At 47.9% G+C, this 20,689-nt stretch overlaps 3 protein-coding genes across 3 annotated transcripts; 2 read left to right on the plus strand and 1 right to left on the minus strand.

Annotated features, from left to right (window-relative positions):
• Window positions 1-95: 95 nt before the first annotated feature.
• On the minus strand, window positions 96-3,819 carry WDR54 (WD repeat domain 54). The gene is made up of 10 exons (XM_028116307.2): window positions 3,757-3,819; window positions 3,153-3,432; window positions 2,917-2,979; window positions 2,481-2,547; window positions 2,335-2,388; window positions 1,878-2,005; window positions 886-986; window positions 649-811; window positions 380-454; window positions 96-297 (listed from the first exon to the last, which is right to left on the minus strand). The coding sequence occupies exons 2-10, from the start codon at window positions 3,372-3,374 to the stop codon at window positions 166-168; spliced, it is 1,005 nt and encodes a 334-aa protein (XP_027972108.1). The 5' UTR covers window positions 3,375-3,432; window positions 3,757-3,819; the 3' UTR covers window positions 96-165.
• A 202-nt stretch (window positions 3,820-4,021) lies between these two features.
• Window positions 4,022-9,320, plus strand: CUNH2orf81 (chromosome unknown C2orf81 homolog). The gene is made up of 4 exons (XM_028116362.1): window positions 4,022-4,039; window positions 7,239-7,460; window positions 7,554-7,775; window positions 7,944-9,320. Exons 1-4 carry the CDS (start codon window positions 4,022-4,024, stop codon window positions 9,318-9,320), a joined length of 1,839 nt encoding a protein of 612 aa, XP_027972163.1.
• Window positions 9,321-10,032: 712 nt separating this feature from the next.
• Window positions 10,033-14,572, plus strand: LOC114218847 (retinol dehydrogenase 12-like). Its single transcript, XM_028116099.2, has 6 exons — window positions 10,033-10,207; window positions 10,342-10,581; window positions 10,833-10,922; window positions 13,475-13,663; window positions 14,163-14,269; window positions 14,384-14,572. The coding sequence occupies exons 1-6, from the start codon at window positions 10,033-10,035 to the stop codon at window positions 14,570-14,572; spliced, it is 990 nt and encodes a 329-aa protein (XP_027971900.1).
• Window positions 14,573-20,689: the final 6,117 nt, after the last annotated feature.

Raw genomic sequence — 20,689 nt, forward strand, 5'->3', positions numbered from 1 at the left:
AGACAGGTTGCCTCTGCTTGGTCTGGGCCTGCCCCATCCCCTCATCTCTGGAGCTTAGTTGACCGGTAGTCGTGAAGTATGCCTGTGATACTGAGTAATCAGACAAGGGCTGGGTGCAGGGGTACTTTATAAATCCCACAGGGAGAAAGGCGGGCTGCTCTTCTTTCACACGCTGCTGAATCTCAGGATCTCAGCAAGGTCATAGCCAGTCACAGCAAAGGAGCTGCCGGAGGGGTCACAGAATCGGACACCACACACCTGGGTGTCAGGTACACACTCAGCATGACAGTGTTCCACCTGGGGGAGAGGAGGACTGCTCAGGGCCTGCTGTCTCAGGCTTGGGCCCCCCCCCCCTTTCCACTCCTCCCACAACACACACCTCAGTGTGGCCACTCTTTGGGCTTCTGCTCAGCTTCCAGATGTGTACAAAGGTGTCCTCAGCTGCAGAGAGAAGCTATTAAAAAAAGAAAAAAGGTGGTAGGATGAGTGGGCATTGGCACGTGCCGACAGGGGACATGTATAGGCTGGAGTGCCTGGCCCAGGTGCCCAGGGAGAGGGCTCCACTGAGTAGCAGACAAGCCTATGGAGTTCCTCTCAACACCCCAGTACCAGGAACACGGGTTCATAGGGATGGAGGAGGAGACTGACCTTGCCCACCTCGGGAGCCAGGTCCAGGGCACAGATGGCCCGGGCGTGGGCGCTGATCTGGACGTGCAGAGTTCCCGTACTGGCCTCATAGAGACGCACTTGCCCATCCCCGTAGCCTGCGGCTACTGTCCCATGCCACAGCTGCACGGAAGGGCACGGGACCCTGCAAGGGTGATAACCCACTTTATTTTCCTCTGACCCCTCAGGAAGGCATCAGCCCCCTTCTGCCTCACCTACCCAAATCCTGGAATTTGGGTCATTAATTTGAATTCAGGCCCTGACCGCCAGACACACAGCAAGCCTGAGTCATCTGCCGTCACCATGTCAGCCATGCAGTCCTGAGGAGAAAAGTGGGATCAGTCCTTCCCTTCCTCCACTGCTGAGTCCTGTATACAGGGCAGGGGGGAAGGGAGGCAGCATTTGCATCTTTGCCTCTCCAGGGAAAGGGCAAAATGTGGAGCCCTCACCAGCCGGATGCGGGGTTTCCCTCAGGATGCATAAAATGCCTCCCTTGCATTCTTTAGAGTGTCACTCCCCCTGACCTGACAAACCATGTGTGAGGGGCAGGGTATATACTTGTCCTTACTGGATGGATGATGAAGCTGAGACCACAGTGTTATGATCTGGAGGTCTTGCAATGAGCCAGTCACAGTCAAGACTAGAGTCCAGGCCTCTTGAAACCTCTAACCCCAGGCAACCAACATAGCCCCTGGGCCCAGCCCTGGGTCAGGTGCAGTGGAGGATATGAATTAGGACGTACATACCCCATTCTCAAGAGGTTTGTAATCCAATTAGGGAGACAAGAGTTGTCTTTGAGGATAGTACCAATTCAGGGCTCAGCCAAGGGAGATGAGTGGGAGCAGGAATAGGGGATGGCTTCCCGAAGACAGTAGTAGCACTGGAGGTGGGCCTGAATAGGTGGGACTTGCCCAAGTCCAGAAAAGGAGGCTGTACATGTTAGAGTTGGAAAGCATCTTAGACACCATCTGTCCCAACTCCTCAATTCACACCAGTATTGAAAAGTGTTTGTGAACTATTAAATGCCATGTAAATGGAAGATCAGTCTTCATCACTGGACTTGAGGTTGCGAAAACCTGGGAAAGAGCAGCAATGTCCCCAAAGTGATCCAACCGCTTAGCAGTGGAGTCAAGACTTAAACCCAGGTCTGCTGCCTACCAAAGTGGGAAGCCTCCCAGGCTCACTGGAATTGGTAGGGGGAATCCACTCACCTGTCCCTGGGCAGGCTCGGTCGCAATGTCTGTGACTGATGTCTGGTGCCCAGCCAGCTCTTCACTCAGTACAATGTTGGGACCCTTGGCTGGGATGTCAAACACCAGTACCCGGCCCGACCATGTTCCTGCGGAACCAGTGCCCCACTGATGGTTTCCTGATCCTCCCGAGTCTCCAACCACCACATATAGCACTCCCTCCATCCCAGAAACCTTTGTAACAAAACCACCAGTCACTGCTCCAACAGCTCTACTCTTCCACTGACTACCGTTATTCTGTCTTATCCTGCCCTTCTGAAGCCCTCCGTGGCTTTCTGGAGTCTCTCTAAGAGCCCCCTTCACTCCCACCCTTCCCTCTAACCCTCAAAAATTCCCTCAAACCTTCAGCATCCTCCTGGCCAAAGCCCACACCCCTATACCCCAGCACCCCCCAATGCCCTGCCTTTGGCCCCCTCACCCACACAGATGAAGTGGCCACTGGAAGCAATTCCTCGGGCAAACACAGCCTGTACTGAATATGAAAGGGGAAAACTATTAGAAATAGCACCTCCTCCGGCCCCACCAAACACTGCCTACCCCCATCCCACTCAGTCCTGCAGGTACCTGGAGACACATCTCCAGAGTCCAGTGCGTGCCAGTAGACCATGACAGAGCCATCTGACTCATACATCTGGAAGACAAGAGCAAGGATGGGGGCACAATCCAGCTGAACTTTGCTGAGCTATGCTGAGTATTTCACATACTCATGTTAGCCTTAGCCCATTTAATCCTCAAAAACAACTCTGGGAGGCAGGCACTACTTTTATTCCCCTCTCAGGACACTGAAGCTCTGAGAAGTTAACTAAATTGCCTGAGGTCATACAGCTAGTAAAGGGGCAGGTATTGGAGATGGCACTTGGGAATTGGAAAAGATGGAAGGAATGAAGATGAGAAATAAGGAAGAATGGGCTAAACATGTGACAAGTTTGTAAGGGTTTAGAGGCAAGTGGGGGAAGAGTTGAGAAGACTATAGTGGGGGAGGGTAGGAAGCTCTCCTTACCTGTATTCCTCGATGTGAGGTGAGTACCAGCAACACTCGGAAGGGGAGGACACACCAATGGACCTAAAGGGAAATGGCCCAGGGTAGGAAGAAGTGGTCAGAGTGGAGGATAGGAGGACTCAAAAGAGTGAAAAATCAGAGGGTTAGGGAAGGCCTATTCCCTGAGGCTTGGAGAGGAAGGACAGAGATGAGGACTGGGTTCAGCAACACCACTCTCACTCAACTCTATGCCTCACCTGGGTGATAAGTGGAGGGCTCACTCCAGCTCCCTCCTTAGCGTGGAGCTGGCGCTGGGCCAAGGGCGCACCCTCAGGAGCAGCGCTGAGAAGCTGGGCGCTGGGTCCATGGACTACCCCAAAATGTGTGAGGTTGCGGGAGGGCACCTGCAGCACACTGAGGTTGTTGCACAGGGCTGCAGCCGAACATCGAAGGGGAATAGAGCGCTCCCGGCGGAACATCCTAGCGGAGAAAGGCCCGAATCACAGGCGCTCCGGAAACAGACGACAGTGGTGATTCCTGCGGGAGGAATGGGGGATGCTGTCATGAGGCACTGAAGGAAACCATTGGAGTAGGTCAGGATGTGATGGGGAACCCGAGGACGGCAATAGGGGAGTCTGGCGTGGGGATGTCTTGGGGAACGGGAAAGGAGAGCCCCAGGGCTCCATCCAATGGGGCGATGGGGGGATCCCAGAGGAGGAACGGTGATGGCACAGGACCCGGTGGCCCCAAGCGCCCGAGCGAAGGCAGATGAAGCAGGGTAGCCCCCAGACCCTTCTTATCTCAGCTGGCTCCCCGAAGCCCCCGGCCAGAAGTCACACCCGCAGCCCCAGGGTCGCTTGCCTGACTCCGGGAATTCTTCGGACCCTGCAAATCCACCGCCACCATAGAGACGACGCACGTACGCACGGCCATTGGGCGGGGCCGAGCAACCCAAACGTGCAGAGCGCGGCGCGGTTGCCAGGGCAACCGTGGGCGGGGCGAGCCACTCTACGCTAGGTCAGCCGCGGGTGCAAGGCGCCGTTGCTAGGGTGACGGTTAGGCGGAGGCGGCTGCAGCAAGGCAGGGAAGCTGCGGAAGACCCGGGTTTGGAGCGACAGCTGCGGCGATGGCTCACGAAGGCTCGGTGAGCTTCAGCTCCGCTAGGGGTGGGTCAGAGCCGGGACCGGCCTTTAAGGTCGGTGTGGGGAACCGTGGGTCTGCCCCACGCCGGCCGCCGCCCGCCCAGCATGTGGGCGTTCATGGTCGGTCTTGGGCAGAAAATCTACACCTGCACCACGCACACTAACACGCTTTGTCACACTCGGAACTTGAGGGAAAAAGTCAAATGTATGGTGCAGAGCCCAAGAACAGGAACTGACTTTGGAAGCAGCTATGCATGTAATAAGTCTCTTACACTGAGGCACCCATTCAAATGGATAAACCAGAATTGGTCAGGCACTGGGGAGAGGTGTTGCTAAATAAACTCCCTTTCAAGGATTTTAGGAGGAAGGAATGGATTAAACAACTCTGAGGCTGCACTTGAAACTCAAATTGTTTAAAAGCCAAGAATTTTTTTTTTAAGATTTCTTTTTATTTTATTTTATTTTATTTTATTTTTTTAAAGATTTTATTTATTTATTCATGAGAGACAGAGGGAGAGAGAGAGAGAAGCAGAGGGAGAAGCAGGCTCCCAAGGAGCAGGGAGCCCAATGTGGGACTCGATCCCAGGACTCCGGGATCATAACCTGAGCCGAAGGCAGACGCCCAACCATCTGAGCCACCCAGGCGCCCCAAGATTTCTTTTTATTTTAGAGAGCCCGCGTGAGAGGGGGAGTTGGGGAGGAGCAGAGGGAGAGGAAAGGAGAAACTCTCAAGCGGACTCCCCGCTGACTGGGAGCTCCACACTCGGGCCTGAGCTGAAATCAAGTGCGGAGGCTTAACCTACTGAGCCACCCAGGTGCCCCAAAAGCCAAGAAGTTTTTAAATAAAACAGATTTGAGGAGACTTCGTGCAATAATGTCTCTGGCCTCTCTGGTCAGGCCACGTCTAGGTACAGTCACTATCAGAGGTGGCACATGAGAGGCTGGGAGGGTAAGTCTAAGGAACTGGCTCTCCTCTCCCAGCCCTATCTGCCCTGCTCTGGCCAAGCCTGGACTGGGCTGTGGGCTACTCCCTGGGCTTGCCACCAGGGCTGTTTTCATTAGCAGAGAAGGGAAATGAGGCTTAAGGGATTTTGAGTTCAGTGTAAAGTTTAGGAAACACCAGATATGGGGGAGAATGAATTTGAGGGGACATCTGGTAGGAAGCAATAAGGTTGGGTGGGGGTGAGGAGGTGAAGATTTGAGAAGATAACCTTTAGAGGTAAATTTTGGAAGGAACCAAGTTCAGGGAGACTTGTAGGAAAGGGAGGAGGCTCCCAAGAATCTCCCTGTAAGTTTCCTATGTCCCTAAAATGAATTTATGGAACTAGCCTTTTTCTTTTTATGTGGATTTTTCTTGATTATAGAAGGACACAGACTCACTGTAGAGAACTTATAAAATAGAGAAGAGCACAAGAAAGAAACGTATCCACTGTTACAATTTTGGTGTTTCCCTTTTCTTTAACATATACTGATTTATACATCTGAGATGATACTTGGTATGTAATTTTGTATCCTGTTTCTTTCATTTATCATTACCTATCCTATTGCAAATTCTTCCTAAAATTATCTTTAATCATTGCATAATATTCCTTAGTATAGAGGGCACACAATTAGCCGTATATTCTTTTTGTTAGACATAGGTTTTTAATATTCTGCTATTATAAATGACAGCACAGGGAATATGTTGGAGGATATATTTTTATTTTCATTTCAGGATATGCTTTTGGATGTGTTCATAAAACTGGAATTGATATTTTTAAAGGTTGAACATCTTTTCAAATGTTTATTAGTCATTTATGGTTCCATTTTTATGAAATGTTAATGTTCTTTGCTTATTATCCTTGGGGTCTTAAGATTTTATTTTTTATGTGAGTTTTTAATATACTTGGGGATATTTATCCTTTTTTATATTTGTTGCAATTTTTTTTTTAATTTTGGAAAGCAGGATAAAGTCAGGCTCTAGAGTCAGGCATACCTGCATATGAATTATGACTCCGCTACTTCCTTGCTGTGTGATCTGGACAAATTCTGTAAAATAAAGATAAAAATAGTATGTAGTCTAAAAATGTGGGACTTGAGTCAGTGTTTGTAACTGATACACTTAAGTGCCAGTAAATGGTAACTACTGTCAGCTTGTAATTGGGAATGTCTTAAAAAATAAGTATAGGAAAATTTTGCCTATATGTATACACCTCTCTAGCTTTTTATTATTTCTTACATAATTTTTATGCTTAGGCAGTTTTTTCTCACCCAGAGATGATATGACTATTTAACCTATTTTTTTCCTACATTTTGTTTTTTGCTTATGTTTTTGTTTCATTTGTGTGTGTATATCCTTTAATACATCTGGGATTTATTTAGATGTATATTGTAAAATAAGGATCTAAGTTGATTTGGGGGAGAGGAGGAGACTCTAAAGAGCACTAGCCATTTATTGACTCATCCTTAATTTTTCTGAACTCTCAAGAACTTTGAACCTGTTGAACTAGTGCCAATAGCAGGGACTGTGGAGTAGAGCTATACACAGCCAGGGTGTACTCTGTAATCTCAAGCAAGCGATGGTTAACTTGTGTCCTTTCAGTTTCTTTGTAAAATGCGCTCAGTGAGATGTTATGAAAATTAAATTAACGGGGTGCCTAGGTGGCTCAGATGGTTAAGTGTCTGCCTTTGGCTCAGGTCATGAGCTCCGCATTGAGCTCCCTGCTTGGCGGGGAGCCTGCTTCTCCCTCTCCCTCTACCGCTCCCCCTGCTTGTGCTCTCTTGCTCTCTCTATCAAATAAATAAATAAAATCTTTAAAAAAATTTTTAAAAGTGAAAATTAAATTAGCTAGGTCAGGGGTGCCTGGGTGGCTCAGTCAGTTGAGCCTCCTACTCTTGGTTTGAGCTCAGGTCATAATCTCAAGGTCCAGAGATCGAGCCCCATGTCCAGCTCCCCACTCAGCAGGGAGTTGGCTTGAAAGAGTCTCTCCCTCTGCCCCTCCCCCCTCAGATAAATAAATCTTAAAAAAATAAATTAGCTAGGTCAAACATCTAAAATAAATTTGACACGTAGTAGGCTCTTAGTAAATTGTTCCTTTCAGAAGGCTTTTCCTTCCTACTGGACAGCTTGAGAAAGCTTCTTCCTAGTCTGTAGCTGCTTCTCCATTCCACTTCTCTGTTTCCTGGCCTGATTGCCCTGTTTTTTCCTCCCAGAGGCAGGAGAGACAGATTCGGGACCGCGGGGTGACCAGATCCAAGGCGGAAAAGGTGCGGCCTCCTACGGTGCAGGTGCCACAGGTGGACATCGTGCCTGGGCGGCTCACGGAAGCTGAATGGATGTCGCTCATGGCTCTAGAGGAGGGAGAGGATGTTGTGGGGGACATCCTGGCTGATCTGCTGGCTCGAGTCATGGACTCTGCCTTCAAAGTCTACTTGACTCAGCAGGTGGGCCTGGATCCGGGTTCTCCAGACTCATCTCCACCCACCCACCCATCCCTCTGGCACCCCCTGGGCTGAGACCCTTTCTCACCTCCGTAGTGCATTCCGTTCACCATTAGCCAGGCCCGGGAGGCCATGCTGCAGATCACCGAGTGGCGCTTCCTGGCCAGGGACGAGGGAGAATCTGCGGTGGCTGAGGACCCCACGTGGGGCGAGGACGAGGAACCCTTGGCATGCATGACGGATGCCTGGGCTCAGGGATCAGTGCCCGTGCTGCATGCGCCTGCCTCGATGGGGCCGGAGGAGACCTTCCAAGGCGAAGTAAGCCCAGCCCCCAACTCCCTTCGACCCCCACCCCCCTACCCTGAGCCCCACCGAGTCTTCCTTCTCCTCAGGACCTCCCTGGACTCCTCTACCCTTAGTTCCTCTGTCCTCTTTCCTGAGTCTCACTACCCACCCTCCACCCCTACCCCCAATGCATTTCCCTAGGACCAAGGGAGCATGGACCAGATCTCTTTAGGAAGATGGTGGATGGTGAGACCCTCTCAGGAGCAGATGGAATCTTGGGAGCATTCTCCAGAGCTGCAAGTCTCTTCAGGCCCCCCACCTACCCCAGAGTTGTTTCAGGAGACAGGGTCCGGGGGTCCTTTAGAGGACGTGGACGTCCAGGCCAGAGACCACCAGGCCACAGTGGGGTCCTTGAACGTGAGTTGCCAATCATTGGTGGAGATGGCTCCTGATGGCAGTCCCCATCCTTCTCTGGAGGTAGCCAGCACCCAGGCCTTGACCCAGAGGGCACAGCCCCACAGCTCCCAGTTCTTGCTGGAGGACCTCTATTACTGCACATCCCAGCCGCACGTCGCTGGGGACTGGCTGGAGCTCAAGAAGGAGGATGTGTCCCTCATCGACTCAGGCGTGTCGGAAGCGGGCCTCTCCGCCGGCGTCCCCACCGTGCTCGGCCCCTCCACCTCGTTAGAGCCACAGCAGCCCAGGTTCGCGGACGCGCTGTGGAGCCGTCTTCCCTACAGGGTGGGCCGCAAGGCCGGGGCGCGTCTGGACCCCACGCGCCTGCCGTGCCACTGGGTGCGCCCGCTGGCCGAGGTTCTGGTTCCTGACTCGGAGGCATGCCCCCTGAAAGCCTACCAGGGGCACCCGAGGGTTGCGAAGACCGAGGTTCCTGAGGCTCCCACCAGACTGCTAGCACCCAGACCCAGTGTCCGCGTCTCCCCGACAGTTTTCTTCTCTCTGCCACCTAGCGCTCCTTTCCCTGCCTTGGGCCCGGGCCCTGGCCTCCAATCCCCCACTTTAAGCTTAGGCCTGCCATCTCCAGGCTTTGGGTCAAAGCTTCCCTTTCCCAAACCTGGGCTTGGCTTTCTTGCCACAAATCTGGCCTTCCCTGATCTGGCCCGGAGCCCCAGCCCCAAACTGTGGCCTGGTGCCAAGTGGCCCAGTGGCTGGGAGGGCGAGGCAGAGTTGCTGGGCAAGATGTGGGCTGGCCGCAGCTGCGTAAATCCACAGGGCGTGGATCCCAGCTACTGGAAGCGTCAGGATCCTCACAGGTGGCCACATATGGCACCCCGAGTCCTTGAGGCCACATCCCAGGTGATGTGGAAGCCCATGTTGCTGCCTGACACAATGAAGCTGGCTCCTGGTGTGAGCATGTGGAACCCAACCACCCAGGTGCTGCTCAGGGCTGCAGTATCCCAGCAGGGGGACAAAGAAAGTGGCACATCTCTTCCCATTGAGCAGCATCCCATCCAAACGGGTGCCCCAAAGCCTCAGGTGTCTGTGAGACAACTAATGAAGAACCCAACCCCCAAAGTGTGGTCACTCCTCCCCAAGCACCTGCCCTATTCTGGGCCCTGAAGCTCAGGCAGTCGGTTCCTTCTTTCTGCTTGCCAGAATAAACACCTGAGTTGCCTTAAGCGTTGACCAGATGTCTCTGTCAGTTTCTTCCAAGGGTACTCACTCAGGAGCAGTTGTCCTATAGTCCTAGAAGAATATAGAACACTGGTTCCAGGGAATAACCCCATTTCCACCCTTGGGTGACCTTGCACTAGGGTCACTGTTGCTCCCCAGCAGAGGCATTCTGGAGAACCATCCCCCTCTCCACAGAGGAGTAGACATAAGGGCTGCAAGAGGGGTCTGCCTCAGTTGGAATCACTCAGAGTCTCCTTGCAGTAGGGGAGTAAGCTGACGGCTCTGCTTAAGTACACATTGATCAAAGACAGGAGGAATTTGATATTTTGCTTTTCCAATCCCTGGAATTCATCAGTTCAGCTTAGTTTCACTTGGAGACAACCATAAGTCTATACATGGCTCAAAGAAGCACTGACTCTGGGCCAAAGAGAGCAGTGAGGCAATCAGGTGCCCAAGGCTTGCAATTTAAGGTGGAACACACTCCCAAGTCCAAGCCGGGTGCTTGGACAAATCTGAGAGTGAGTAGCCTCTTTAAATTTTGTGTCCAAGGCACCAAACCTGCCTGATTGCTAATCCCCACTCAGCTTTGACTAGCTCCTCCCCAGCTTACCTGTACTGCAGCCCAGCTCTTCCCGTGGCCAACCAGCAAGTCTTTGCTATGTCGCAGTGGTCTCTACTCAGCACCCTGGTCTGGAGCCCTGGCTCTGTCCTGCTCATGCTTGTCCTCCTTAGACTAAGTGTGCGACTCTGGCATGAGTCTCATCTTTGGGATCTCCAGCAGTGCTCCACAGACCTAACGGGGAAGACAGCAGTGGTGACTGGAGCCAACAGTGGTGAGTTTTCTTCTCATCCTGCTACCTCACTAGGTGCCTCAATCCCCCACAGTCCCAGTGGGGAGGGTGGGGGTGTGGACCAGCACCTCTCCTCATTCCCCAGGCTAGCCTACTCTGAAGCTGTCCTCCTATAGGCATCGGGAAGGTTGTATCCCAGGAGCTGGCCCACCGTGGGGCCCGTGTAATCCTTGCCTGCCGTAACCAGAAGCGTGGACAGCAAGCCCTGGCTGAGATCCAAGTAGCCTCAAAGGGCAACTGCCTCCTGCTTGGCCAGGTGGACTTGAGCTCTATGGCCTCCACCCGGAGATTTGCTCAGTGGCTTCTGCAGGAGGCTCCTGAGATACATCTGCTGGTTAACAATGCTGGAATCTGCGGTATGTTTTCCCCCGGACACATCTCAGGAGGCTCCTTTCCAGTTCAGGGACCCTAAAACAGGCATCCACCAAACCTAACCTGTGCATCCTGCTGAAAAACTTGAATTCATACACGACCCTAAAAAACCTCCCTTAAGTTTTTGGCCCCATCCGTGCACATACATGTTCCTGTGCCGTATCTACTGAACGCCAATCTTTCTCCCAGATCTTGTATCCTTCCATTACCCACTACCTGTGTTCTCATCTCCCAGGATTCCCCAAGACACTTACCCCAGAGGGCCTTGATCTCACCTTTGCCACCAACTATGTTGGGCCCTTCTTGCTTACAAATCTACTCCAAGGTAAGGAAGAATGGGTGCCTCCCTTCTGTGCCACCCTTGCTTCTCCATTACCCTGGCATTTTCCTGGCTTACTGTCTCCATGGCCACTTCCTTTCCCTTGGCCCCAGCTGCTCACTGAGTGATGACCCTGTATGCCTTTTCCCCACACACAGCAGGGGAACCCACCTGACACAAGTCAGGAGTCGGAGGCTGGTAATGAAATCAGTCAGCCCCAAATACAACCAGCAAGGGGATTTAAGATCCCACCTCTCCTTCCCCCGGCTCTGAGTTTTAGCTAGGCCAGTAGAGTCAGTCATCTCAACAAAAGCTTCTTAGGGGAGCACTAGACCACTAGGAACATAGACACCAAGAAGACCTACTTCCTGCTCTCAAATAGCTCAAGATCCACCAGGAATCTAGACAGAACTCATCTCTGTCTTGGGCCCAAGTCCTTTGGCTTTCTGATTTTTTAATACTTTCTGATTAAGGAAGTTTGGGTTCTTCCTTGGGAGGCTGGGGCAGAGTGAGGGGCAGGTGCCTTCTCCCTAACATTTTCTCCTGGACTGTGTAATAGCCTCTTTAAAATAAAATCAATTGTTTGGGTTAGGTAATATGTGTCCAAAACACAAAATTGAAAGTGTACAAAAGGGATGACATTTAAAAAAGTCTCCTCCTCTCCTTGAAAATCAGCTACCCATGCCTTTCTTGGGAGGCAATTCATATTGCCAGGATCTCATGGGCTCTTTAGTGGCTGATTAAATTAGCCCCAACTGGAAAGGGAACAAAGAGCAAGGCAAAACTCTATGTATGAGTTCTCAAGTAGTAACTTTTTTCCCCCTTTTGACAAATTGTCACACCCTGTCTGCACCTTGTTTAGCTGTATTTTCTTAAACTGTCTTCTCTCCTCCCCTTCTCTTTCTCTCTTTTTTAAAAAAGATTTTATTTATTTATCAGAGAGAGAGCAGGAGCAGGGGGAGTGGCAAACAGAATGAGAGGCAGGTTCCCCCCTGAGCAAGGAGCCTCATGCCGGGCTCCATTCCAGGACCCTGGGATCATGACCTGAGCGGAAGGCAGACGCTTAACCAACTGAGCCACCCAGGCGCCCCATCTCCTCCCCTTCTCTAATCTATTCTTCTTCCTGCCACTTGTAGAAATCACTTTTCACCATATCACTTGCTTAAGATCCTTGGAAGGTACTCTCTCCTTTAGAGGAGAAACTCTGAGCCCCTTCTTTCCATGCACAGACCCCTGCAGACTGAGAGCCTCACCTCCTGCCCTTCCTGAATCCACACTCTCCTCTCCAGCAGACAGTCTGTAGCTTTGCTCTGTAGCTCTTGGACCTTGCTTTATCCCCCTCTGGCTCTGCGTTTTGCACATGTGCTCGCCTCTATGTGGAATATCCTTTCCCACTCTTTTAGCTGACCAACTTTAGTTCCTCCGCCAGGACTCAGCACAGATACTGCCTGTGCTGTGGGTCCTGCCCTTTGCCTCCCCCCAGCAGTGCCCCATTTACAGGGCTCCCTCAGCCCTTGTACACGTCCCTGTTCCCACATCGACACTGTTCCATGAGCATCAGTCTCCAACTAGGCTGTGAGCCCCTTTGGCCTTTATATCACTATGCCTGCAAGTCTGGGGTCTGTTCTCTTTAGGAATAATTTTCTCTCCAGCAAATTTTGGCTGAATACCACCTGCTCAAATTTTCATTTGTGATTTGTAATTTAAATGTATGGCTCAAAAGACTTTTGGCATTTTTAACACTGTAAATTCATATGTGACAACTACTATTTTTCATATTTTATATAATCCAGACTTCAGATAGACAGTAGCATATTTTTTTTAAAGATTTAACTTGTACTATTGATTGTAATTTCATTTTTGTTACTTTGGAAGATAGTTGGGTTTTAAAAGATTTTATTTATTTGTCAGAGACAGAAAGAGAGAGAATGCACAAGCAGGGGGAGCTGCAGGCAGAGGGAGAAGCAGGCTCCCCGCCAGGACCCTGGGATCATGACCTGAGCTGAAGGCAGACGCTTAACTGACTGAGCCACCCAGGCATCCTGCCGATAGCTGGGGTCTAAAAAACAAAACAAAACAAAACAAAACAAACCACTTTCCCAAGTATCTCTACATGCGTTTCTTTCCCCCCTCAACCTAGCACCCTTATGTCCTTAGCATCTGTCTCGGTGTCTGCCATAATCCAGACACCTAATGAACATCTGTGTGATGAATACATGAAAGACAGCTTTCACATTGTCTCCAACCTCTGCTTTTCTCTCTTAGCTACCAGTGAGGTAAAACACAAACAGGGTAAAGTAGCTCCAGCTGACAAGTGGGAGAAAAGCAAGACAAAAATCCAAACACTACAATAAAAGAGGAGGAAAAATGTTAGGAAATTAGCTAATGAAGATGAAGGCTCCATTCACATTAAGCTGGGGGGTGCCCACTGACCCTATCCTGAAAGCCCTGGATGGTCTCTGCTCTTTTGGAGTTTCCTGGAGAGGCAGGTTGGGGAGTGGGCATGGGAATTCACTCCAGAACTTGGATAGAAGGAGTGTGGTCCTCTTTCCACCCAGGGGCCCTACAACGGGCAGGGTCAGCCCGGGTAGTGAATGTGTCTTCCTTTCGACATGCACATGGGTATATTGATGAGAAACATCTGACAGGGGCTGGTAAGCCTTTGACCTTTAACCAGAACTACGACTGCAGCAAACTGCTCTTGACCTCCTTCACTGGGGAGCTTGCCCGGAGACTTCAAAGGACAGGTAATTGTCTCTGACACCCCCTACTGCTCCATCTCCAGCACCACCTCCCAATACTTCACATCTCATCCCAACATGTCCTGGCCATAAACTGCTCCCCGTGCCCCCCAAGGGCAGCTGTTAATCTCCTCCATGTATCATCTGTGCAGCTATGGTTCCCTCAACCCTGTCTTCACATCTCCTTTTCAGTCTTTCCAACTTTCCTATCACTCACAACACCCCTCTCCTCTCAGGATTCTCCAAAACCAGCACCATCCACTGCGTTCCTCCTAAAGTTCACCTAGCACTTTCAAATACTTCCGTTTCCTCACTGGCTTAAATACCACCATTTGTCTGAGTTCCGGACGACTGACTTGCCTGGCACCACCCCCAAGTCTCTGGTTCCTTCTGCCCAACAGACCTCATAGGATCCTCCCATCATTGGAGAACCACACTTACGCCTTTCTTCCCAATATTCCCCTCTCATTCCACTTTGCACTTTACCCGTGTCCCATCCTCTCAGGTGTGACTGTGAACTCTGTGGACCCAGGTGTAGTATACACGGAGATCATGAAGCATTTCTCTTGGCCATACCGCCTCTTGTTCTGGCTCTTCAGCTTCTTCTGTAAGGTGAGTAGAGGGGGAGCTGGCTCAGCCTGAAGAGGGTGTGGCAGGGCTGTGCTTCTGTGTGTCCCCAGCAGAGCAAAGTCAGCTTGGCATGACTTCCTCTCCTCCCCTCTACAGGATGCCAAACAAGGTGCAATCCCAGTCCTCTACCTGAGCTTGGCAAAGGAGCTGGATGGTGTTTCTGGAAAATATTTTAGCAGTTCCTGTATGATAACTCTTCCTACTAAAGTTGCTCAGGATCCTCAAGTGGCCCAAAGGCTCTGGAATGCTTCTGTCCAGCTAACAAACCTAGATAAGGTGGACTGATCCTCTGTGACCCCTGCCCTAACTTGCCATCCTCACTGACTCCCAGCCCTTACTCTGATCATGCTTTTTGTTTATTGGTTCCAAGCATCAATCGTCTTGTCTGATATAATGATCACTTCCTCTTCCTGTTGGCTTGGGGCATGAAAGCTCAGATTAGCCAGAGGATAGTTTCACCTTCTACTTTCCTGCCAGTTCTCTGATGGAAGTATTCATCCCTTGGCAACTAGGATCTCCAAACCTACAGAGTCCCGCTTTGTGGTGACAGGGAGTAAAACTCCTTCCAGTGGGAATTAGGGGTACTGGTAAGAAGGGAAACTTCCACCTGTACCTCTTGGTTTCTACACGTATGCTTCCTGGTTTGGGGGGAAGACAGTACCACACAGTGCCCTCTTGATTAAAGCATATAACACACCCTGTAGGACAATACTCGTACTTTACAGTGTTGTCTCCCAACTGGTACTGTACCTGAGCCTGCAGATGATCATTCCACCTTTCCATCAAACCAAACCAAGATCACAAGCAACAAGCCAAGCAACAAGATCAGTGAATTCTGGTGCTGGGAGCCCATTACTTTTCTTCAGGGTCTTTGTTCATCTATATACATTTTGGGATCAGCTCTTCAAATTTCACACACACACACACACACACACACACACACACACACGAATCCTTCTGTGATTCCATTACATCTACTTGGGAGGATTGGTATTTTTACGATATTGAATTTTCCTAACCTTGAACAAGGTATACTCCTAACGACTTAACTCTTTTTAATATCTTTACAAAATTTTAAATAATTTTATCTGTAAAGATCTTACACCGGATTTATTATATTTAATTCAGGTAACTTCATTTTGATGCTATTGTAAATGGTGCCTTAACCTTTGTGTTGATTGTCTATTGAACAACTATAATAAATTGTCTAATTTTAATGAATTATCTGTAGGTGCTTTGGTTTTTCTACGTAGAACATCACACTGCCTAAGAAAAATAAGTTTTACTTCTTCCCTTTCCACTATTCTTTTATTTCTTTTTCTAGAAGACATTTATAGATGTTCTAGTATTAAACCGAGCTTGCATTTCTGAAGTAAACCCAGTAAACAACCTTGCATTTCCAGTCACTGTGTTGTGTAGACATTGCTAAATTGAGCATACTCAGGCTTTTGTTTAGCACTTCGTACCATGTTCATAAATGAGACTGGCCTGTACTTTTTTTTAAGTTTTATTTAAGCCATCTCTACACTCCATGCAGGGCTCTAACTCATGACCCCAAGATGAAGAGTCACACGCTCTTCCAACTGAACCAGCCAGGCACCCCTGGCCTGTACTTTTCTTTACCCATATTACCATTGACTTGTTTCACTGCTATGGATCTATTCACTTCATAAAATGAATTGGGGATTTGTGTTAGTCCAGGAGCATCATCTGAGAAGCAGATGCCAAGTTGGGATTGAATGTACAAGAAACTCGTTAGGGGAAATGGCTGTGAGAGAAAATGGGAAGGAAGCTGGGAGAAGCTGAGAGGACCACCAGACTGGGATCCAAGTCTGACCCTGAGAGAGGGAGGGAAAGAAGGCTGGTTGGGAGCCTCAGAGAGTACTGGAAAATTTTTCCATTTTTAAACTCTCTCTCTTGTTTTGAAAGTATATAATCTGTTCTTTAGTGATTAATCAAAAAATTCAACCTGCATATTTGACTTAACAATCTTTTTTAAAAAAGATTTTATTTATTTTAGAGAGCTTGCAGCAAGGGAGGGGGGCGGGCAGAGGCAGAATCTCAAGCCGACTCCTCAACTCCACGCTGAGTGCAGAGCCCAGGAGAAGCTGGAGGCTCAAGGCTCCATCTCACAACCTTGAGACCATGACCTGAGCTGAAACCAAGAGTCCATCCACTTAACTGACTGAGCCAACAAGGTGCTCCAGACTTAACACGTTGTCTCTTTAGTCAGTATTTTTCTACTTCTTTCAACAATACATAGACGTTAGAATTCTTATTTTTTAAAGATTTTATTTATTTATTCGACAGAGAGAGAGACATAGCGAGAGAGGGAACACAAGCAGGGGGAGTGGGAGAGGGAGTAGCAGGCTCCCCGCTGAGCAGGGAGCCCGATGCGGGGCTCGATCCCAGGACCCCAGGATCATGACCTGAGCCGAAGGCAGATGCTCAACGGACTGAGCCACCCAGGTGCCCCAGACGTTAGAATTCTTTAACATTAATTATTCCCTTTGAATTTACATGCTTTTGTAACCTGATATTTTGATGATATTGTTATTTTGTTAATTGCACAAATCAAATATATTATTATTTTAAATAGTTCATATTTCTGTGGATTTACCATATGTTTAATATTTTCTTTGCCTGCTCTTCTTTCTTGTGTCTCAGATCTTCCACCTGGGATTATTTTCCTTTTACCTGAAGTATATCCTTTTGAGTTCCTGTCATGAGGATTTAAGGTACACAGAATTTTACTAAGACAGTCCCCAAGATTCCTACTCTCTGTGTGCACATTCTGTACAATCTCCTCCCCTCGAGTGTGAGCAAGAACTCATGAATATGATGGAGTTTCACTCCTGTGATTACCTTATATACTGACAAACAGGGTTTGCTGATGTAATTAAACTGTCATCAGCTGACTTTGAATTCATCAAAGGGGAGATTATTTTGGGTGGACCTGACCTAATCAGGTGAGCCCTTTAAACGTGTTCAGGTCCTCCCAGATTTCAGAAAGATCCTCCTGTTTACCATGAAGAAATAAACTGTCACATTGTGGAGAGGACCACCTGGCCTCTAGGAGTCAAGGCTTCAGTTTTCCAGCCATAATGAACTGGATTCTGCCAATACCCAGTGAGTCTGGGAGAGGACCTGGAGCCCAGATGAGACTGCAGCCCTGGGCGACACCATGATTTCAGCCTGGTGACACCCTGAGCAAAGGACCCAGCTAATCTGTACCCAGACTCCTGATGCATAGAAACCGTGAGACAATACCTGGGTTCTTTCAAGCCACTGAGTGTAGTGATTGGTTATGCAGCAACAGAAAACTTATACAGGATCTAATGATAATAAACCTTCTCAGTGGGGCGCCTGGGTGGCTCAGTCATTAAGCGTCTGCCTTCAGCTCAGGTCATGATCCTGGGGTCCTGGGATCAAGCCCCGCATCGGGCTCCCTGCTCAGCGGGAAGCCTGTTTCTCCCTCTCCCACTCCCCCTGCTTGTGTTCCCTCTCTCACTGTGTCTCTCTCTCTCTGTCAAATAAATAAATAAAATCTTTAAAAAAAACCCCTCAGTTTTATTGGCTTGAAAATGTCTTTATTTCACCATTTTTGAGGGATCATCTTGCTGGCTAAGGAGTTATAGGCGGGCAGATATTGTCTTTTATCCCGTTGAGGATAATATTCCTTCATCTTCTGGCTTTCATTGTTGCTATGAGAAATCAGATGTTAATCTAACAGTGCTTTTTTTCTCTCTTGCTCCTTTTATGATGTTATCCTTGTCATCACTTTCCTGCAGCTTCAGTACTGTTAATCCGGATGTGTATTTCTTTTTGTTTATTCTGGTGGGAATCCTTTGGGTTTCCTGAATCTGAGGATATATATGTCTCTGTATTTCTATTTATTTGTTTGATAGATTTGACACATTACATTTTGTAGATTTAAGGCATACAGCGTGTTTCTTTGATACATTTATATGTTGTAATATGACTGCTATGGAAGCAATATTTATCACATCACATCAGTACAGTACAATATTATTATCTATATCCATCACACTGTGCATCAGACCTCTATGGCCTATTCGCTACTCTTTACAAGTTTATACCCTTAAACACCATTAATCTTATCTTTCCCATCCCTCCTCTCCCAGTAACCACCATTTTACTATTTTTTTCATAGGTTTGACTTTTTTTAGGTTGCATGTATAAATGATATCATACAGTATTTGTCTTTCTCTGTCTGACTTATCTCACTAAGGTCCTTTGTCATGTTGTCATAAATAGCAAGAGATCCTTTTTTCTCAAGGCTGAATAATATTTCATAGATATATATATAGACACATACATATATATGCTCTCTCTATATCATCTTGGAATTTTTTTGGCCACTCATGTGATATACATTCTGGTCCCAAACTTATGTCAGTACAAGCTTATTATTTTGAATTACCAGAGAGGATTTTCCCATTACACCCACAAGTAAGGATGAGAAGCTTTTATCCTTACTGTTTTCCTCTGTGGGACACTTCTCTTTTTGAAGTTCACTGGGGTGTTACTCCTTGACTCTCCTGGCTTTATGTGTGTGTATGTAGGGGGGTGGTAGTTTTCTATTCCAATCTTCTCTGCTCAACCCCAGATTTGGTTTTCTGTCCCTACTTAAGGCCCTTTAACCCCAGTTCCAGGCCACTAAGGGTTGCTTTAGCAAACACTGACTCCAATGATCATCTGTGCCTTGGGATTTATAATTTCACATCATCTCTAGCTTCTGAGGAATTCCCTTACTTTCCCACCAATTCATTTAGGCAATACTGGCAGGTGCATGCATGCACACGCATGTGTGTGTGTGTGTGTGTGTGTGAGAATGTTGCGTTCCAGCATTTTTAGTTGCACTGTATCAGGTAGAATTTCCATGATATTTAGTCCTCTATTGCCAGAAATGAAAGCACCTATTTATTCCTTCCTTTCTCCTTCCCTCCCTTCTTTCGAGTTTGTATAGCCAATTATTCCAGCACCATTTTTTGAATAGTGTGTCTCTCTCCCACTGACCAATAATATAAATTGTGTCAAATATCAAATGTTCATATGTATCTATGTTTGTTTTAGGTCTAGACTCTTTTCTGTTCTAATGGTCTATTTTTTTTCTATACCTACATCAGTACCATAGTGCCTTAATTACAATAACTTTAAAATAAGCACTGCCACCCCTGAACTGTGTTCTTTTACTTCAGGAATTTCTTGGCTATTTTTGGCCCTGGGCTCTTCTCTACAGATTTACTAATTTGTTAGCATAAGCTCCTGGAATATCCTGGTAGGTTATTGACTGGGATTATTTCAAATACATAAATATGGGATAAAAACTTCTTTATGACATTAAATTCTCCTGTTCATGAATATGCTATATCTCTCATTTATTTAGGCTAACTTTAATTCTTCAGTAAGATTTTATAATTTGGTTGTGCACATATTTTGTTAAGTTTATTCGATTTGTATCAATTTCATTTAAAAATTATATTATTTAATTTTTCATTGTTGGTTATGGAAATGTAGCTCATCTTTTATGTGGCTTTTCTATCTAGCCACTTTGCTATTTTTAAATCAGTTCCAATAATTTCCAGATTATTTTTTTAAAGACTTTATTTTGGGGCACCTGGGCAGCTCAGTCATTAAGCATCTGCCTTTGGCTCAGGTCATGATCACAGGTCCCTGGGATCTAGCCCCACATCAGGCTCCCTGCTAAGCAGGGAGCCTGGTTTTCCCTCTCCCACTCCCCCTGCTTGTGTTCCCTCTCTCGCTGTCACTCTCTCTGTCAAAAAATAAATAAAATCTTTTTTTTTAAGATTTTATTTATTTATTCATGAAAGACAGAGAGAGAGAGAGAGAGAGGCAGAGGGAGAAGCAGGCTCCCAAGGAGCAGGGAGCACGACGCGGGACTCGATCCCAGGACGCTGGGATCATGACCTGAGCTGAAGGCAGACGCTTAACCATCTGAGCCACCCAGGCGCCCCTAAATAAAATCTTTAAAAAAAATTAAAAAAAGAGAAACTTTTTATGATTGTTCTGGCTTATCCCACAGAGTGGGTTCTTATTACATAGTCCTCAAGGTCCCCTGAGGGGCCATCCTCACGCTGTCCCCACCCCTACCCCAGAAAGAAGTGGGGAACAGCAGGCCTGGCTCTCCCTGGGCCACCTTGGCTCCTCACACTCTACCAGTGTGTGGTAACAAAGCCAAGCAATGATGAATTGAACATTAGGTTCTTTTTTGAAAGGCTAGAGCTCTCATAAAAGTATAAAAAAGCAGGGGGAAGAAGGGTTGAAGTTCAATCTCTAGACTGTCCATTATGAAAGCACTTCCCACATGTAGCTATTGAGTGTGTGAAATGTGGCTGAGGAACTGAATTTTAAATTTAA

Source organism: Eumetopias jubatus, unplaced genomic scaffold, assembly GCF_037043125.1.
Source record: "Eumetopias jubatus isolate StellerSeaLion01/CBP00866 unplaced genomic scaffold, mEumJub1_p1.0 scaffold_9, whole genome shotgun sequence".
Taxonomy (NCBI): Eukaryota; Metazoa; Chordata; class Mammalia; order Carnivora; family Otariidae; genus Eumetopias; species Eumetopias jubatus.